The 19565-nt window shown below is 40.5% G+C and overlaps 1 protein-coding gene across 2 annotated transcripts in view; it reads left to right on the top strand.

Annotated features, from left to right (window-relative positions):
• The window catches only part of LOC118824874 (tapasin-related protein-like), a 25166-nt gene extending 6198 nt beyond the window's left edge, over positions 1–18968 (top strand). Inside the window, exons 6-7 of one of the 2 annotated variants that reach the window (XM_036595314.1) lie at positions 18711–18775; positions 18872–18968. In XM_036595314.1, the coding sequence (XP_036451207.1) occupies positions 18711–18775; positions 18872–18928 (122 nt within the window). In that variant the 3' untranslated portion in view covers positions 18929–18968. Of the gene's footprint in view, positions 1–18559; positions 18617–18710; positions 18776–18871 lie in introns of those variants that run through there. The other variant, XM_036595315.1, reaches the window with a different exon arrangement.
• Positions 18969–19565: the final 597 nt, after the last annotated feature.

The raw sequence follows: 19565 nt of genomic DNA, 5'->3' as shown, positions 1-19565 counted from the left end.
AACTGGAATGCAGTTTTGAGCCCTGGCACATCTGACCCTTTAATATCAGAGCATGCATCAAGGTCAACATCATTAAAGCTGTGAAATTATCATTTAAAAGGTGAACACTGAAAAATACAACAGAATATTGCTTTGCATATCTAACATCAAGGGGATGGTCTGAAATTCTTGTAGCTAGCAAAAACTTTGAGGTGGTGTGGGGTGAGATGGTGTGGAAACAGCCCACAATTCAGACATCTTGGATCAACACATTTCAGGAGATTAAGAGTTTGTTTTTCCATGAATGTACCCTTGCTGAGAAATTAGCTCCAAGCCCTTTTTGTATTACCTCACACATGTATTTCATCTCTTTGGGGTACTCAATGTTTAGGGCGTAAAAAAGCCCGAAGAGGAGAAGAAATGCACTTCCACGATGACATTTTCCTCAAGCACAATAGCAAAGTCAACCACGCACCTCAACACCGAACACCTCCGTCATCCTCAAGGACAGTCAAGATTGCCAGTTCACACATCCTTTGTGTACTTCTCTTCAGCATCAGTAGTCTGTTGGACAAAAAAAGACATCAAGGAACTAAACAAAAAAATATATATATATGGACAAGGGCTATGTTTCACTTTCTCTGCTATCATCAATGAGTGAGATACTGACAGAAACGAAATAACAGAGGCCTGTTCCTTGTTGTTCAACTGCACTGCAATAGCCACAGCAAAGTAGTAACTCATGCCCAATATTACATTTGCCCAAGATACTCTGTAATGGACTACTGTGATCCAAATCTAAAACCTGTGATGCAGCTACATTACTTTTTAATTAAGCTGAACGCTAAAAGTAGAAGACTAAAGTATTTTAAAAGGCATGAAGGACTAGACGGACATAGAAAACTTCAGACACTACCTTTTACAACACATAAATATCTACATTTATACATGGATACAGATATAATAAATAAATTAATTAAAATAAAATGTGTATTTACCAAGCAGGTCTTAAGGACAGTATTTGCATGCACCTCTCTTAAAAAAGTGACCTTTAAGCGCTGCAGACTTTCTGTGCATCACAATGTTTCAGGTCTGTAAATAAGTTATAATCAGGGAAGTGAAATCCAAATATTTTACAGCACTTTTCTAACAATATTAACATTTCCTTAAAATGCATAAAATAAGAAGTGCAGTTAACATGTCAAAGCCCATAAAACAACTTGGTCACAGCAAGTAGAACAACTGGTTTAAACAACACATCTGTTCATCAGGCTCCTCAAGAAGTGCCTGTATATTTTCTCCATAGCTTCCCCTTCTGCCCCTGTACAGTTTAAGGGGTTTTGGTGCATGCATGTCCAGTGCACCAAGAAACTGGCTCTTCAGACTGACGATGGTTATTCTCTCAAACTCGCTACATGTCTACAGAAAGAGACAGACAGACAGAGAGACAAGGAGAGAGAGACAGAGAGAGAGAGAGAACAGGAAAGGACAACGCAGTGTATAATCAGTCATGCTAGTTTGAATTACTTAGTGTAGATTGTTAGGCTGAGTTTAAGCTTAAGTATCACATGTGAGTGAAGCAGGATGATCCAATCCAGTGATATATTTAAAAAATAATAATAATAAACAAACCACAACACACGTACCTGATGCTCCAAGAACAGCGCTGACCAACGTTCTCTGACAAGACTAACCAGAGGTTTTTGCTCAACTACCTCCCTCCGCCGCAACGAAAATGCCTGCTCCATACCCGAATTCACAAAGTTCATGTTTGGATTCTTCTTCTCCATCTCTGCCCTCATTGCCTCTCTCTCGATCCAGGGAATCGTCAGTCACCACAATTGGATGGTCAGGTAAGAAATTCACCTCAGCTCTTTCTGTTTTTTTTTCAAAGAATGTCTTCCATCCTCAGAAATGTCCTTCCTTGTATTGACTTCTTTGCGGCCTGCATTGCGGAGTTTGGTCCTGTAATTTCCTATTTCGAAATTGATGCTCTGTCTCTCTATCCCAACCCTCTCCCATACCTGGCTCACAAAGGCAGGGATGTTTGCGGATCAGTGCCATTGCTACAGAATCTACCTCATGTTTGGCTGGATATGCCATTCTACTGAACACAGCCTGTGCAATTTTGTCCAGGATATCTTTTTTCGTGTCCCTTGTAACATCCAGACAAATCTTCCTTGTGTCGTACTCTTCATTGCCCTTTTTCAGTCAAAGCTCCTCATCATAGGAGAAGGTAGGGATGAGGAAAGGACTCAGGCGATTATTCAGTGGGTCTGTGGAAGTGCTTGGTGAGTCAGATGAACTGGACAAAGAGGCAGTATCAGGAGAGGACACTGACACATCTGATCCCTCAAGGTCAGGGCAAGTATCATAGAGAACTTTTAATGTTGCTTTCTCTGCTGGCAACTCTGAAATATCTGACAATCTCTGCATAGTTCATTCCCCAAATCTGGGTCCTCATACTGGAGACTAAAACCTGCCTTCAGCTGAAGTCTACTTTGGAGAATTTCTTTAAGGCAATCCAAAGATGCAAGTGGCTCCGATATGCTGACTTTCCTTATGTTTGCTGGAGATATTATAACACGCAGCAGCATTGTCCAAAAACTTCTCATAGAAAACAGAAACAAACTGTGGTACTCCACACTCAAACAGCCTGTGGCACCAACAGTGTTGTCCTCAGTTCACCAGAAGTAATTAAAAATCTAGAGAGATCAGAAAAATTGTATTAAATTACTGAAACTTAAAAGGATGGTTTCTCTACATACACTATATATCCAAATGTTTGTAGAGACCCCTTACAATAAATTAATTTAGCTACCCATTGTGGATAGAGATGTTCAACTGTGCACAAACCGCTAGTAAAATCTGTCGTATTCATAGCGTTTGACCACGTCATTAGTGCTTTAGTGCCATGTTGGTAAGCAAACAACAGCTCTGATGAAGCTTTGTCCAGTCTACATTACTGCAGCTATAGGCCTACAGAAGGAGGATGAGGATCACACTAAACAGCAAGAATCACGACAAACAAGAGGAAGGACACTTTAGATGCAGCTCCCAGAAATCACAAGGAGCAGATTAACTGATCAAATCACTTGATCACTTGACACTGTCTGTAACCGCCATATTTCAAGTTTAGAATATTCCAATGTATGAATTTTTAAAAAAACAAATAAAAACAGCACCTAACACTGTCAAAGCCCTAAATAGTGACCCATTCCATCTTTAATGTGGCATAAAGATGCCTGAACGTAGTTAACTACTGCACTACTTATGGTGGAAAATTCAAATAATTATAAATATCATGACTGTTACCTAAAAAGTTATCCCAGTATACAACATCACTATATTGTGTTCCTACAGTGAGGACACGAGATGTGCAGCTCAAAACACAGCAGTGTATATCCCAATGAAACAAAATAGCTGCAGTGTGAACCTAATTGGGCATTATGTCTTTATTTTCCCCTAGATTTTTTGGGGTTTAAGGCCAAGTGGTAGGACCCTCAGTGTTCTAAACAGCACATTAAATATGAAGTACATTTACTTTAAGCTGTATAAAGTGTAAGAAGTCAAGTCAAATTTATTTATATAGCGCCTTTTACAACAGATGTTGTCACAAAGCAGCTTTACAGAGAATCCGGGTCCACGCCCCCAGTGAGCAAGCCTTGGCGACAGTGGCAAGGAAAAACTCCCTCAACAGGAGGAAGAAATCTTGAGAGGAACCAGACTCAAATAGGGAAACCCATCCTCCTCTGGTCAACACCGGATAACAACACAGACACAAAACAGTATAAGTGGATACAGTTTAACACCACTGTGCAGTGCGCCGGCCGCATCTCAGGTCAGACCCTCTTAGGACGGGCAGCCGCTCAGCTCGGGGAAAGGGGGGGGGTAGGGGGAAGGGGGGGATAAGGGGGACAGATAGTTAGGAAAACAAATTAACCAAAGGCTCGACTAAACAGGTAAGTTTTTAGCCTAGACTCAAAGATGGAGGCTGTGTCTGAGTCCCGAACACAGACTGGTAGGCTAATTCAAAGCTGGGGGGCTTTGTATGAAAAGGCCCCTCCCCCTGACGTAACTTTATTTATTCTGGGTACTAGTAATGAGCAGCACCTTGTGATCTAAGTGGGCATGTCGGTTGATAATAGGAAATAAGGTCACTGAGGTACTGAGGATCAAGGCCATTCAGAGCTTTATACGTCAGTAGAAGAATTTTGTACTCAATGTGGAATTTAACTGGCAACCAATGTAAGGTACACAAAATTGGGCTAATGTGGTCAAATGTCCTGGTTTTGTTAAGAACAGCATAGAAGAATAGCACAGAGAAGTATACACACCTGTTTTGCTCTAAATCATGACTCAGAACCTCACATTCAGCAGAAAGACTTGAGCACTTGAACCTGAAACAAACAAATCAACATAGATATGAGACTAAAAAACCGTTCACAGTTCACCACATATTTAATCAGAGTTAAATTAACAAATACAAACTTACAAATTAATGGAGCAGGAATTTCTAGGGCATTACAAATAGCTTACCCACCCACAGGGTAAGCTGCCAATGGCTGAAAATCATTGAGATCGTTAAGAGTCAGGACGTGTTACAGCATACCGACTCTCATCTAGTTCGTATGATCTTAGATGTTCAAAATACCAGGGTGGCAGGTGTTTGCAGAGAAATCCAATCTCGTTCTCAACAACAATACTTTCAATTTTATAGAACTCAGGCAGTCCTCCACACTGCCCTGCAGAAATGATCATGCCCTCTGTGTATCTGATTCCATTTAAATGGACACTGGAGGACAAGGACACTTTATGATGATGTGGAAATGTCTTCTGAATTGCGGATCTCCATGCCATATCTAAAGAAAGGGTACTAACAACTTTAACACTTTCAACCTGGAGAGGAACCTTGAGGAGTTGTGAGCTATCAAGATGGTATGCAAGCATTAACTGATGCCTAGATGCAAGAGTCTGAAGAACATTCTTGAAATTATGGCCGTCACTGACAACCTTCTTAAAGAAGCTATGCTTAGCTTCAAGTATCATGGTCCATAATTCCACAAGTGGTCCAAAGCACCTAATCAGATGCGGATAATGTTCCACGTAGTGATGTTTGGGACGCAGGCGCACCTCAGGAAAGGTCTCAAGAAATAACTTGCGGTGGTCAGATATTTTACACTAATTTACAGTAATTCAAGGATTCTCCTGAGAACTTTGAAGAAACTACAACTCAATAATATCTTTGAGATCCATGAGTATCTCCCAGGCTGGTTCATTATCAGGCACAAGGCCACCAATCATTAGAGGCAACAACCTTAACAACGTCCAATTTTGATGGCCATTGCCCCCAACTGTTCTTTTCAAAAAACTAGACTTGGGGATTTTGTGAGGTCTGTTGATTTTATCTGCGTCTTTATAAGGAAATGACGTTATACGACCATTCACAGCATCCAATGACAAAAAGCCTTTCACTATGAGTTTTTTTAGACATAAAGCCAATTCAACAGGCACAATCCCCTCGAAGAAATCATGTAAAATATCTGGTGGAAAGCTGGTGACTGGGTGGAAATATGTCAAATGCTTGCTTATCACACATTCACTCTTAATACCTTCAATATGGACTTTATCACTCTCCTGGAGCTCCTTTAATGCTGCATTATGCTGTGCTGGAGATCTCAGTTGAAAGTGTGGGTAAGCTGAATCTTCTAAAGTCTCTCGACTAACTAAACAAAATCTGCAAAAATTTTTTACAGAGAAGCTCTCCTGGAAGCCAGCGAGTCCATGTGCTCCAAGGTTGTCTGCACAAACACAGAAACTGGTTCTTTTTACCCGACGATTCTGAGGCTCAACAAACGTTCCGTCCTTCTCTAGAACAGCAATGTCTTTAAGCAAGGGTTCAAGAAATCTGTCAAACCCAAAACGTTTCACATCTTCAGTCTTGCCAAGAGCAACTAACTGGATTGTCTGTAGGCCAGAACGGAATTTTGCTGGTATGTTAAGTACTACCCAGTATACAGCTGTGATCTTGTGTATTTTTTTGGACGCTCCCAGTGGGTTGCAGATCTCAAAGTCCTCAATATACAGCGCTAAGGCAAGGCCAAATTCCTCTTTGACTAAAAGTCTGTGAGTTTTAAAATACTTTCCGTCCTGGAACGAATGATAAAAACCAGGTAAAGTTCTATGATTGAACTGAACGTTCCCCAACACGCCCTGGCAGCTAAGCAGGTGAGCAAGAACTAGAAGTACTGGTACATCTACAAAGGAATTCTTTTTCTGTCTATCAAAGAGATAATCTGTCGGTTCAATTACTGGAAAATTCCCTTTAAAATAGATATTCCTTCTGTAATCAGTGGAAAGAACATCTTTTTTGGAAGTTGCAAATAAAGGATTTGCTCTAAAAATGGCTTCTAATACTTCTTGAACAATGGAGTCATTGAGGTCCTTGTTATGTTTGGCAAGAAAGTCCTTTACGCTTTGATGTGCATGCAAACTTGAAACATAAACAATATCGTTCAGCTCCTCAATTATTTTTTGTGTTGCTTGTCTGGAGACATGCAAGACAGTTTGCATACAAAGAAAAAGTGATGCGAGGTTATGCTGGAGAGTTAGTGCGTCTGCTTTTCCTACTTCTGATGCAGCGTCAGTCGGTGTCTCTTTCTCACACTCCACAGTTGGTTCCAGATCCAAAATCTGCACTTCATCAGGACTGATGTTCTCCACCTCATTAACAGTTGCTGTTCAAGTCCTGAAGTCTTTGGCTGTGTGATCTTCGTGCGATCTGCTTCTGTGACTACTAAACATTGAAAGAAAATTGCTTTCAAAATCACAGTTATTAAACGGGCACCTCACTGTATCACGTCTTCTTAGATGTACACCTAAGTGGCTGAAAACTGCTTTTCATTGCAAACATCTTTGTAATCGCAAAGCTCACACTGGAAGGTGAAACTTTTGTGATGTACAGATACTTTAGTATGGCGTCTTGAGAGGTGACGTCTCAATGAACTCGCTGTTTTAAAGGAACAAACACAATGGGGATGGAAACAGGGCCAGCGTGTACCGTGAAATCCGTGGCGTATCCTGTGGTGCTTCAACAGAACATCTGGGTATTGACCTGTCAATGAGCAGATTTTGCTGCGCATCTATCGCGTTATTTTTTTCTGAAAAAGAAAACAACAATAATGTTAAATAGTGCTGCCATTTCACACAGGCATTGATAAGTTTTGTTTATTTTGTCACAAAAGTTGAGCAGAACAATATATTTTGAATTAGGTGAACTTTCGCCTCGTTGAGTTAAGTCCCCAACTTACTGTTCCAAGTATAAACAACTAATTCTTAAGTTTGATTTTTTACAGTGAGGCCCCCCACGTTTACATGCAAACATGCAGATAATGGGGAAAATCCGGGTCTACGCGAGTCAGGCAGTAATCAGATTTCTGCTTTGCAACCAGCCAAAAAACTCACCGAAGAGTTTATTGATAAAGTCAGAGCTGCAACACAGTTTGTGTTGGTCATCCTCTAGTCCTTCATCAGTGGTCATGTGATGCTGTTGGCTGGATATTTTTGGTTGCCGGACAATTCTCAGTCCAGCAGTGACACTGAGGTGTTTAAAAACTCCAGCAGCACTGCTGTGTCTGATCCACTCGAACCAGCACAACACACACTAACACACTACCACCACATCAGTGTCACTGCAGTGCTGAGAATGATCCACCACCCAAATAGTACCTGCTCTGTGAGGGTCCATGGGGGTCCTAACCACTGCAGAACAGGGTAAAAGGGGGTAACAACCCACCTGGCATTTCAACGTTTATTCACGGTTGAATCAACGTCGTGGATGAAGGGTGAATCACCATTGGATTTTGTTTTGATTTTGAAAAGTGAATCAATGTTGATATCACAACGTTGTTTCAACATCTTACCTTTCAACATTGAAACTCCCAGAGAGCAAAAATCAGTTGGGCCACATCCAGGCCAAATACTGCACACTGAGCCTGATAGGCATCGGCCGAGACCTCAGTTTAAATCCAGGCCCAGTTCTGGCCCAATTGCTCAGCTCACATCCGGGTCTGCCGTGATACTAACACTCCCCTGCCCAGCCAGCAAAATATACTCACTTCCAGATACTTTCTGCATAAGTCTAAATCTCTGTTCTACATGCACCTGAATCAAAAGTATAGCATTTGCTCAGATGTAGCCTAACATTCACTTTTATTTAGAAATAGCATAACAGAGAAAGCAAACAACCATCAAAAGAAAACCAATTGGCCCATAGGTGAACACAGCTGACGAATCAATAGTCCGCCACTGTTTTAAAGTGCATCATGTCTTCAACCCTATCATGCCTTGTAAGCTCAGCAATTCTTAAAGCTCACCTGTTTTCACCAGTATGCATGTATTAATGTCAGTGACAACCCTAAAACCGTATACCAATAAACAGGTGTTAAAAATACAAACTAAACTGAAATGTGCAGAACACCACTGTATGTATATATGTCTACACTCGTTGGCCACTTTATTATTTACAGCTACCTTGTATTTACTCATTTTCCATTTAATCAGATCCACTTATATAGGAGCTCTTTGTAGTTTCTACAATTACAGACTGTAATCCAACTGTTTCTCTGCATACTTTGTTAGCCCCCTTTTTACCCTCTTCTTCAGTAGTCAGGGCCCCCACAGGACCCCCACAGAGCAAGTATTATTTGGGTGGTGGGTCATTTTCAGCACTGCAGTGACACTGAAGTGGTGATGGTGTATTAGTGTGTGTTGCGCTGGTCTGAGTGGATCAGACACAGCGGTGCTGCTGGAGTCTTAAACACCGCAATGTTGATGCTGGACTGAGAATAGTCCACCAATAAACGGCCAAAAGCATCCTGTGACCACTGATGAAGGACAAGAGGATGACCAACACAAACTGTGTCAACAGATGAGCTGCTGTCTCTGACTTTACATCTACAAGGACTAGCAAGGTAGGAGTGTCTAGAGTGGACAGTGAGTGGACACAGTGTTTAAAAACTGTTAACCCTGATTTAAGTGTAAGTGGTGTTGCTTGTACCTTTAAAATCTATCACCTGTGCAGACCCACGGATGAACTGTGGTCAATTTTTTGCATTTTTACCCCTGTGAGCTTTGGTGCTTGATAAAGGCTCCTTGTAGTTCCTCAGTTAGAACTATTCAAGCAACAATAAACAACGAAAACCATAGGCATTTTGAAAGCTTGTGGCAGTTCCTCCTATGAAAGTCCTTCCAGTACATGCCACAGCAACGCAGTGACGTATTGTCATATGCAAAAAGGTTTAACTAGTTTAGGTTAGGTGTCTAAAAAGTGGTCAGTGAGCATATATGTAGGGCATGAATGGGAGAATGAACATCTGACCCCTAACCAATAATGTTAACTATATATTTAGCTCTGGTGAGATGTGGGGGTCTCTGGTCAATTTCTCTGGCACCTGCAGCTTATGATCGTGGATTCTTCATGGCTGCACCTAAAATGAAGACAAAAAAGAGTAACACCCTCACCAGATAAATTACAGTTGGACTATGAATGATCCTACAAGAACAGCAGGCATTATGAGAAATAAAGCTCCGAAGCAGGGTGTGAAAAAGCGATGTGTATGAAATAGCATACAAGGAGGCTGTTACTGTGAATTCAAAATGCTGTTTTTCCAGTAGTATTTAACATTCAAAGTCCTAATGCTTTTATACAACAGCTTCTGCAAACTAAAGAAAAAAGGCAAAGCAGGTGAGCTGTAACGCGACAGATTGATCCAGATGCTTGCAGCTAAAAGGGGAATGAGAGGTTTTACTAGTAAAAACAGAATCCACAATCATAGTCAGGTCATGTGTAATGGTCAGATCCAGAAAAGACAAAATACACAAAAACACAAACATAACCAAGCAAAAGTGTCCAAAAAGGGGTCAGGCAAAAGGCAGGTCAAAACACAAGGCAAAAAGGTCAGAATAGGAACAAACAAGCAGAAACAAATGCTCAGTAGCTCTGTGAGAAGAAGCAATACTTCACAATGAGACTAACTACAAGCCCGGGCTTTAAGCTAAACTAATCAGAGAAGGACAGCTGAAAACAATCGGCATTCTGGGGAACTGGAGTGCTGGTTGGAGCGCAAGAGTGAGGCTGGCATCACGTGATCTCCCAGGGGATTCTGGGAGATAGAGTCCAAGGAGAGTTCAGAGCCTACAGGAGTTGTGACATGAGCTATGGTTTTAAATACATAATATTGTGCTAAAAGATACGTAAAATACGTAAAGAAATATATCGCTGTTGTCGGAAGAAAACCTCGTATCTCCCAAATGATAACAGGAGGAGGAAAAAACCTACTTTACTTTTAATGTAAGTCAATGGAACCAGACTTTTTTCCAAGTCATTTTGGGTCATTTCTTTTAGTCCATTCATAATGAAATTTACATACATTTTAAAGAGCAACAGGTATTTTGAAATTATGTCAAAAACTGAAAAGCGTCAAAAATGAAGATACGAGGTTTTCTTCCGACAACAGCAATATACTAAGATTATGAAGAGCAACACTATAACCATTACTATAAATAAAAGTACTTGAGACAAGCTGTAAGTCCTTATCAGTCGAGAACCAGAGGCAGCAGATGGATGGCTGTAGGAAGAGGACACAAAATACTAACTTTAATAACTGAAACAGGCATATTTATGTCGACAAACTGCATTTCTATAAGCATACAAGCCTTGCAAATCCAGTAAAGGCATTGCTTCCAAACCTGAGAAATACCTGTTTATGCAGACAGGGCTTGTTTCCTAGCCTCTCCTTGTAAGCCAGGAGCAGGGTGGACAAAGAACCTCTATACTTGAGTAAAAAGCGAAATGCTCTTGGTAAAATACAGGGTGATTCAAAAAGATTCATCTTTTTTCAAAATGATTTATTTCACTTGTAAATCATTACAGAACAGTGCAGTAAACTGTAAATGGTTTAATGAGTATATATTATATATAAGTTTATTATGTAATTTTACAAGTGCTCAACATGAACCTCCTCCAGCTGTACGGACAACATCAACACCATAGTCAAACTCATCCCGTACTCGATTGAGCATGTCGGGTGTCACTGTATTCACAGCTCTTCATCCAGCGTTGTTGGGAGTGGCACAAAAGCAGAATCCTAAACGTACCACCGCAATACAAAGTCATACAGTGTGAGATCTGGTGATGCTGGTGCCTTTTCTCTTGGAACTGTTGGTACCAATGACGAATGCTCTGAGCTGCACAAAATTGTTTGGTTTGTATTCAGTTATTTTGTTGATTTTTGTTAGGAAAACCCTGGAATGATTGACTTTGCTTTTAGTCTAAATTTTTGTTGGATATCACACCTTTGGTTGTGTAAGTTTGATTGTCGGTTACATTTAAACTCACTTTTTGGTGATCTTTTTGTATATTTGCAACTTTTTAATTGTATGTTTCTTTCTGGCACCTGATTAAATGCAGTGTCTTGTTCACACATTCATTTGGGCTTGTTTGATGTGTCAGGTGGAGATTCACAAACATTCTGACAGTCGCACTTTGAAAGTAGCTAAAAAGTAGTGCACTATTTTTCAAAAAGTACCTAGAAAGTAGCCACTACTTTTTCTGGAGAAGTAGCTAAATTGTACCTAGCTACACATTTTGGGAAAGTAGCTACAAAATAGCTAAGTACTAATTTTTCAGTAGCTATCCCAACCCTGCCAGTAACCCAGTTGAAAAAGACATAAGAGTTGCTTCCATACCTAAAAGATGCTGTTGGTAGATGGACGTGCAGGTGACAGCAAGAGGAGAAGAAGTAGTGACAGTCATGACAGAGTGAAATAAGATTTCACCCCGCTCTGTCATTTTACGTGGCCGACCACTTCGTGGCTGAGTTGCTGTCGTTCCCAATCTCTTCCACTTTGTTATGATACCACTGACAGTTGACTGTGGAATATTTAGTAGCGAGGAAATTTCACAACTTGTTGCACAGGTGGCGTTCTATCACGGTACCACGCTGGAATTCACTGAGCTCCTGAGAGCGACTCATTCTTTCACTGATGTTTGTAGAAGCAGTCTGCATGCCTAGGTGCTTGGTTTTATACACCTGTGGCCATGGAAGTGACTGGAGCACCTGATTTCAATGTTTTGGGTGGGTGAGTGAATACTTTTGGTGATATAGTGTATCTAACCAGTTTATATAATAACTTTGAGAGGGGGGCTTTCAGAGGCATTAAATTCTTCAGTCGTCTCCACTATCACCTTTGAACATCTCTGAATCGTAGCTAAGTTTCTCTAGAACAGGGCGTTTCACACCAAACCACTCTGAATGACTGTCAACATCACAACCATTTAATTATACAGATGTTTTTTTTTTTAATTGGTGGAGTTCCCCTTTAAGTTTTAACCAACTCAAGCACCAGTCGCTCGATGTCTCACCCTCGAAATATTTCTGCTTTATCTTCTAATCTCGTGTGAGTGAAGCGCCAAAGCTGGTCTGTAATTTGAAGCCATAAGCTTGCTAGCCAGCAAGCTAACAACCCCACACATCACAAAACCTGATTAGTTTCTGATTTTTGGACACTCCAGAACCATTCGCTCGACTTCACTCGCTCAAATTTTATATTCTTATTTTGAAACTTACTCAGTCTGTAACACTCAGACAGGGTAGTGAGACGCAAATGCAGAGAATCTTTAATGAACAAAGTCCACAGAGCAAAAATCAGAGTACAGACAGACAAAGAGTCAAAAAAAACAGAAAACACCAAAACACAGGATAACAGCTCAATAAAGTCACTGAGAGTGGCAATACCTCACAAGGAGGCAGAGTGAGAGTCCTGGTTATAAACGGTGGCTGATGAGCAGATTGTAGGCAGGTGCGTAAGTGTGGGAGGAGTCAGCTCTCAATACTCCGGGGAAGCTGATCTCTGAATGAAGGAATGGCCAGTAGGTGTGACACAGTCAGTAAAGTGATCTTTTCTTTATGCTATAGAACATCTCAATATTCGAGATAATATTCGGTTAAAAATTATTTATTTATTTTTTTTTTTTACTTAAAACATTGAATAGTTGCAGCCCTACATCTGACTATTCCTGTAATCTCTCAAACCCAAAACACAACACAACACTCATACGCAAAAGTTTGTGCACCCCTGGCCAAGTGAGGTTTCGTTGCTTTTCCTTTCAAAACTTCTGAACATAAAAAGCATTAAATAATAAATATTGACAGAAAATAAATAATAAGGTAAAAGCAACCAGACGTTACTGTTTTTTTAGGACTCTGTTTCTTCTGTTTATAGTTATTTGTTGTTTTATAGTGTACTGTCGTTGGCCTATTATCACTTGGACAAACGTAAAGAGACAAATGGTGTTTATTGATGTTGTTTATTGATGTTTTAAGTGAAAAGCATACATTCTCGTTCTTCACTCTCTCCCTTTACAACACCAAAGTGTTTTCCAGAAGCTCATCTTCCCTTTGCTCTTCGCTGTCGTGTCCTTCGAGACCTCCTTTCTCCTTTTCTCCTCGGCCTTCTTTTGCATTTTGAGCTCCTTCTTTTGGATCTTCCTCCATTCTCATCTTTCTTCCTTGCTCTCGTTCTCCTTAATCGCAGCTGCTGGATCCATCATCATCTCCTGCTCACGCTCCAGCTCCTCCATCTTCTGCTTCATAATGGCCTTGTACTTGATGTTCATCTCCAGATTTTTGGATCATCCGATATCTCCCAGATCTTCTCCATCTTCTTCTTTTCTGCTTTCCACATCTTTCTCATCTCCTCAATCTCTTCCTCTTTCATCAGGAGCTCATCCTGTAGCTGCTCATTCGCCTCTAAGAGCTTCTGGATGCACGGCTTCTAGATGCTCTTTCTCCAGTGCCTCAGCAGCTTTTCTCATCTTTTCTGTCCATTCTTTTTCGATGTTTTTTTGGGCTCCTCCCTCTCTGTCCTTAAACCTTTCCACACTCTCTCTGGACGCTTCTTCCATCTTTCTGGCTTGGTCCAGCTGCCAGTCCTTTGTCTTCAGCTCAGCACTGAGTTTCTCCATGCGCAACACCAGGCAGGCCTCCTTGACTGTCCACTTTCCTCGTTCCACCTTTCTAATGTCTGTCCATCCTCTTAGTCACTGTAGATGGCTCAGGTGCTTTACGTGATCCTGAAGCCTCTTCCATGCCGCTTGGATTCTGTCTTCATCAAGACAAGAGATCTTGTAATCCAAGTACTCTATATCGGTTCTTATGTTCTCCACATGATCACCTTCCATTTTTTATTTTCATGCTTCTGGTCAAAATCCCCAAATAAAACATGCAATATATACTGCAACTGTACGAGAGACGCTGACCTTCCACTGCTATGCGAAGTTCAGAAGTGAAGAATTGATCTTCTGCAGGCCTATTTATAGATTTTCCTGAATGACGTCACAAACGGTCGTGATGACGTCATTCTATATATAACGTTGTCCTGCCCAATCATTCTGCAGCAAACCCCAACATTCTAACGCTCGCAGTTTCCTATCAATAGTATCCTGATGACGTCACAATCGCGCTGCCACCAATTTGGTCGTCAGCTTCAAGTTAACTCAGCACTGCTGTGGCGGTTTGTAATAAGACAACAAAGCCATGACTGATCCAGCAAAGGCAGTAAAACACATTTTTGAAACACTTTTTAAACGTGTGACGCACATTAAACTGTGTATTTGAGTGAACTGACTTGATTTCAGTCTATTTGTAGTTGTACTGATGACAAACGAAAGCTAAAATCTGAGCTGACATTTCCTGCTGTGATATTATTTTCGTGTTCTAAACCGCACACTAGCACACTAAATAGTATACAAAAATAGCGCATACGCCATTAGAAGTCATTAGCGTAGTGAAGTACTGAAAATTCAAGTGAGAAGCTGGCGGGTAAGAAACTAACTTGAGCTTGGTATATATGCATGAGTTTATTGTTTTTGAACTTTGGCAGCTTTGGTAGCCACTTTTATTAGTTTTTTTAAGCAATAGAAAACGAGAGGGAGTGTGTTATCGTGAAATAACATCACGGCTGTGATTTGGTCGCAGGCACAAGCCGAAGGTGGGTGATGTTATTTACGATAACACACGACCTCGAGTTGTGTAAAAGCAATAGAAACATTTTATTCTACTGCTTTTATACAACAGTTAAATAAATAAAGTAATAAATTAATAAACTGGGCCGTGAACGCGGCGTTTAATATGTTTCAATGTTCGCAGTTCCTTCACCAAATTATAGTTCCTTAACAAGCAGCTCGTTGCTACGTCAGAGTAACGAACTCCGCCAACTCGCTGCACAGCCGGCAGTTCGTTCTCCAGCTCCTTGTTTTGTTCCAGCCAGTCTGTAAAGCATCTTACAGCCCATTTAGTTTGGCGAATGGTGTTCGGTTAATTTCTGGCTGATTCCAGGTTGTTTAGCTGTTCTTCTGTCACAGCTGCCGACTGAAAAGCTGCTCAGTGGTGATGACAGTTTGGGAATTTAGTGTTGTCTCATCTTCAGAGTCTGATCAAATCGGCTATCGGTCAAATGTGATCTTAAAAGTGTCCGTTTGGTGTTTGGGGCAAAGTAAGAAGTAAAAACGTTCAAATGGCTTGAGCGTCTCCTACAGCTGTCAAACTCGTTGCTTAGCAACAGCATCTCAGCGGATTGACACAGTGTTTGTGAAAAAAACGCTTCTCAACCAATCAGCTTGCGTGGCTGAACTAACTGTTGTATAATATAGAATATGACACACTGGGATGTTCTGAACTCAGAAACGCAGGTTATATGGATCCAGACCACCAATCTAGCTAATCTTCACCAAACGCGTTTTGAAGCCTTCCGAAGTTTCCAGAAGTGGATCTAAATGCTTTTCCTGCACAGTTGAACGTTGGTCACTCACCCGGCCCACCTCAGCACAGGTGCACTGGGACAGTCTTAATACAGGTGGACTCGGGGGCCTCAATACGGGTACTGACAAACTTCACTTTCTAGTTACTGTTATTGTTGCTGTTGTTTTCTATTTTTAACATATAAATTTAGAATTTTGAAGTGGTCTTATCATCAAAATATAAAAAAGCTCATAAAATAATAATAATAAAAATGATCATATTTATATGGCAGAATGTTTAAGACATTATGTTGATTCAAAGTAAAAATTTCACGATGATTTAATAGTATTTTGCTGACAACCATTTAACATTAAATTGTTTTTAAAGGTTTTTCAACATTGAAACAACGACTGATATTATTTCAACCACATTTCAACGTTGAAGGTCGGTCATATGTCAGCTGGGAAAGTATGCAGAGAAACAGATGAACTACTGTCTGTAAGTGTAGAGATACAAAGTGCACCTATATAGTAAGTGGAGCTGATAAAATGGACAGTGAGTGTAGAAACAGTGAGGTGTATTTAATGAAGTGGCGGTTCAGTGTATTAAGAAAACACTGGTAAAGCACATGCTTTGTGAACTTAATACACAAGATACAATCGTTGGTAAAATCTGACCACCTCCAGTCAAATGACATGTTTTGTTGATTTTTTTGAGTGAAAACAAATTAACACATCCTGTACAGAGAGAATAAAGGGAAACTTAACGGGGAATATTGCACAAAAAATAAATATATAAATAAATAAAAAAGATGATGAGACGTAAAAATGTGAAAGTCATTCAGAGTGATTTGATGTGAAATGCTCTGGTCTAGAGAAACTTACCGAGGTCAGACTAGTTCACAGTGGTGGTGATGAACGCCTGAAAAATGTAATGCTTCTAAAAGCTCTTTCACAGGAAAGTAGTACAAGAAATGTTGTCGTACAATATTTTTGACTTAAAATGTATTTTTAAAACTCTGTTCATGGAGGAATGGTACATTTTGGGCTTCATGAGATTTTTTTTTAAAATATATATTTACAAGTATAGGTTCAGTGCTAGTTTTCAGTAGTAAATAAAATGGCTATTCACCACCACTATAAAGAAATCCAAGTTGGTAAGTGTAGCACATCCTGCGCTACCACGGGCTCAAGGAGAACGCTGGAGGCAGGAGAAACGTTCGCAGCAGCCATTACTTTAATTTCAAGTTCAAATACTCACAAAGAAAACAAAACCAGAAACAAAGCAGCGCTAAGCTGGCTGCTTTTCAGTGGCTTCAAACTACAGATTTTTCAGTCCTTTACTCAGTTGAGCTTTTCAGCTCTTCACTCAGTCTCTCGGGCTGCTGCTCGTCTCTCTCTCTCTCTCTCCTTCTCTCTCTGTTCCCTCTCTGCTCTTTTTAAAAGGCGCACCTGAACCAAGAGGGAATGAGAGCTCGTTGGTCCGCCTCCCCGTCACCGCACCCTCTCCGCAGCTTGTCCGCCCGGATCGAATGTGAGGCAAATTAAAGTGGCCTCGTTGCGGGACCAGAGGTGGCGCGCGAGTCCTAGGTTCCCCACTCACTCGCTGTGCTCTTCTCCCTGCCGTCCTCGCCGGGCTTCGCCCAGCTCAGAGTTCAGGCCCCGCCTTCCTGCCGACTCTCGCAGCCATCAACGGGGTCCGTGGGACAGGCACATGCCATAGTAAGTTCCTCTAGAATGAAACATTTCATATCAAACCACTCCCCAGATAGCAAGCATATATCGGTCCACTGTCTTGATATGGTTGGCACCCCGCTGACTGTTTGCCACTGCTGGTCGACTCTAGGACCACCCAGATTACTGTCCTGCATACAACTAGTTTTTAATCTCCCTGAGTTTAAATGAACACAGACTTTTATTTTGAAAAACCAACTCAGATAAATGTTAGAAACAACTGAGAGAAAAAAAAGACTAGGCCTGATATAAAATGATTTTATAGATAATGTTGTTGCTGATGCTGTGAAGGATTAAAATTATTTACTATACTAATTTAAAGTATAATTAAAGAAAGGAAGGAAAGAAAAATAAGTAAATCGGGCAGTGAGCAAGGACAAGATTTTGTCTAATACTCTGCTTAACCACCAGTGGCCCACCCAGAAAACGCTGAGCAAAATGCCAGTGGACCACCAGCTTTGCCATCAGTGGGCTGACAGTGGTCCGCTATCCTCTTGCTATCTGGGTCTAAATAATTTAACATCTCAGCTATTGCACTATGCAGGAATTTTGAAAAGTATGTGGAATTTCCCTTTAAATATGGCATTTTATGCTAATTTTAGTTCATAATTTCTAATGATCAGTTTTTCCAATATGTGAAAATCAGCAAATAAACAGTAGTTGTGCATTAACATGTCGCTGCTGTCAGAACAAAACCTCCTATCTTAATTTTTATTGTTTTGTACTTGTTACAGAATGTAGAAAATGCCACCTGCCCTTTACAACACGCTAAAATTTGACGAATGGACCAATGAAAAAAGCTCCAACTATGCAGTTCTTTTAACTTCCATTTAAAGTTAAGAATTTTTCTCCTCTATTGTTAAGTTTCCATTATGTAGATGCCAGGTTTTGCAGCGCTGTGCAGACGTGTGTCTCTGTAGAGGATGTGTAACTTATTTTCACTTAGAAAACCAACAAAACATGCAATTTGACAAAAGGTGCCCAAATGTTTGCATTTGACTGTATTTGTAAATTTATGGTATTAACCTGAAGTTCTTGGTGTCACAGTGAATGATTAATGAGAGCTGATACTGGTGCCGAGCCGCTGTGCTGCAGTTCTGGTTTTACTGAGACGGAACGAAAGGGACTTCACAGCCACATTTTAATTCAGTGACTGTCACTTTAAATGTTTACTTATTTGACCCTTTCACTGTTTTAGAAGAATGCCGTCTCTGCTCTTCTGCTGAAGAGACTAAAGCAGCTGAAGCTGCCTCACTCTCTCAGGTGAGGTTTTGCCTGTATCTCTCACTCTCTCTCTTATGTGTTGTTCCATTTGATCCTGTCTAACGTTCTCCTATGTTCTTTATCTCACTCTCTCAGGTGGAGTTCCACATCATCTCAGCATCTCCACAAATCATCTCAGCGCCTCCACACTGACTCCTCTCTCGATCATCTACTCCAACAACACGAACCGAAGCAAATCATGACGTTGATAACTTCAGCTCCTATAATTTCTAATAAATCATTTTGTAATAAAATGATTGAAATTTTGTCAAGTGATAATTTCAAGAAATCATTTGTAAACTCAATGCTTTGACTCACATTTCACTACAATTTGGTCCTACTTGGCACAGGTTATGTAGATTAATTTTAACACACACACACAAATTTTCGAAACCGCTTATCCTTCTGGGTTACAGGGGGTGCTGGAGCCTATCCCCACTGTCCATCGCAGAGGTCTACAAAATCAATATAGCCAAATTATTTACTATCCAAAAAAAACTAGTAAATCTACACTTCTTCATAGTTTTTATATGTTGATAATGGTAAAATAGTGATAAACCTGAAAAAAATATTTTCTTTGAGGACTGTTTTTCCTGACAACACTCTACATTTACCTCTCCACCATAAATAGATGAACCATCTCAAAATTCATAAAACAATGTCTTGGGTGTCAGACAGCACATTTATAACTATTTCATGTATTACGTTTCTGTAAGGGAGCTTTTAGAGGTTGATGTCTGGTTCCTATCACCACCACTGTGAACCATTCTGACTCCTTTTCTTGGAATTC

This window comes from Colossoma macropomum, unplaced genomic scaffold (assembly GCF_904425465.1).
Source record: "Colossoma macropomum unplaced genomic scaffold, Colossoma_macropomum, whole genome shotgun sequence".
In the NCBI taxonomy this organism is placed as follows: domain Eukaryota; kingdom Metazoa; phylum Chordata; class Actinopteri; order Characiformes; family Serrasalmidae; genus Colossoma; species Colossoma macropomum.
Note: the sequence above shows the minus strand (reverse complement) of the source record. Positions and strands in the feature narration are given on the sequence as shown.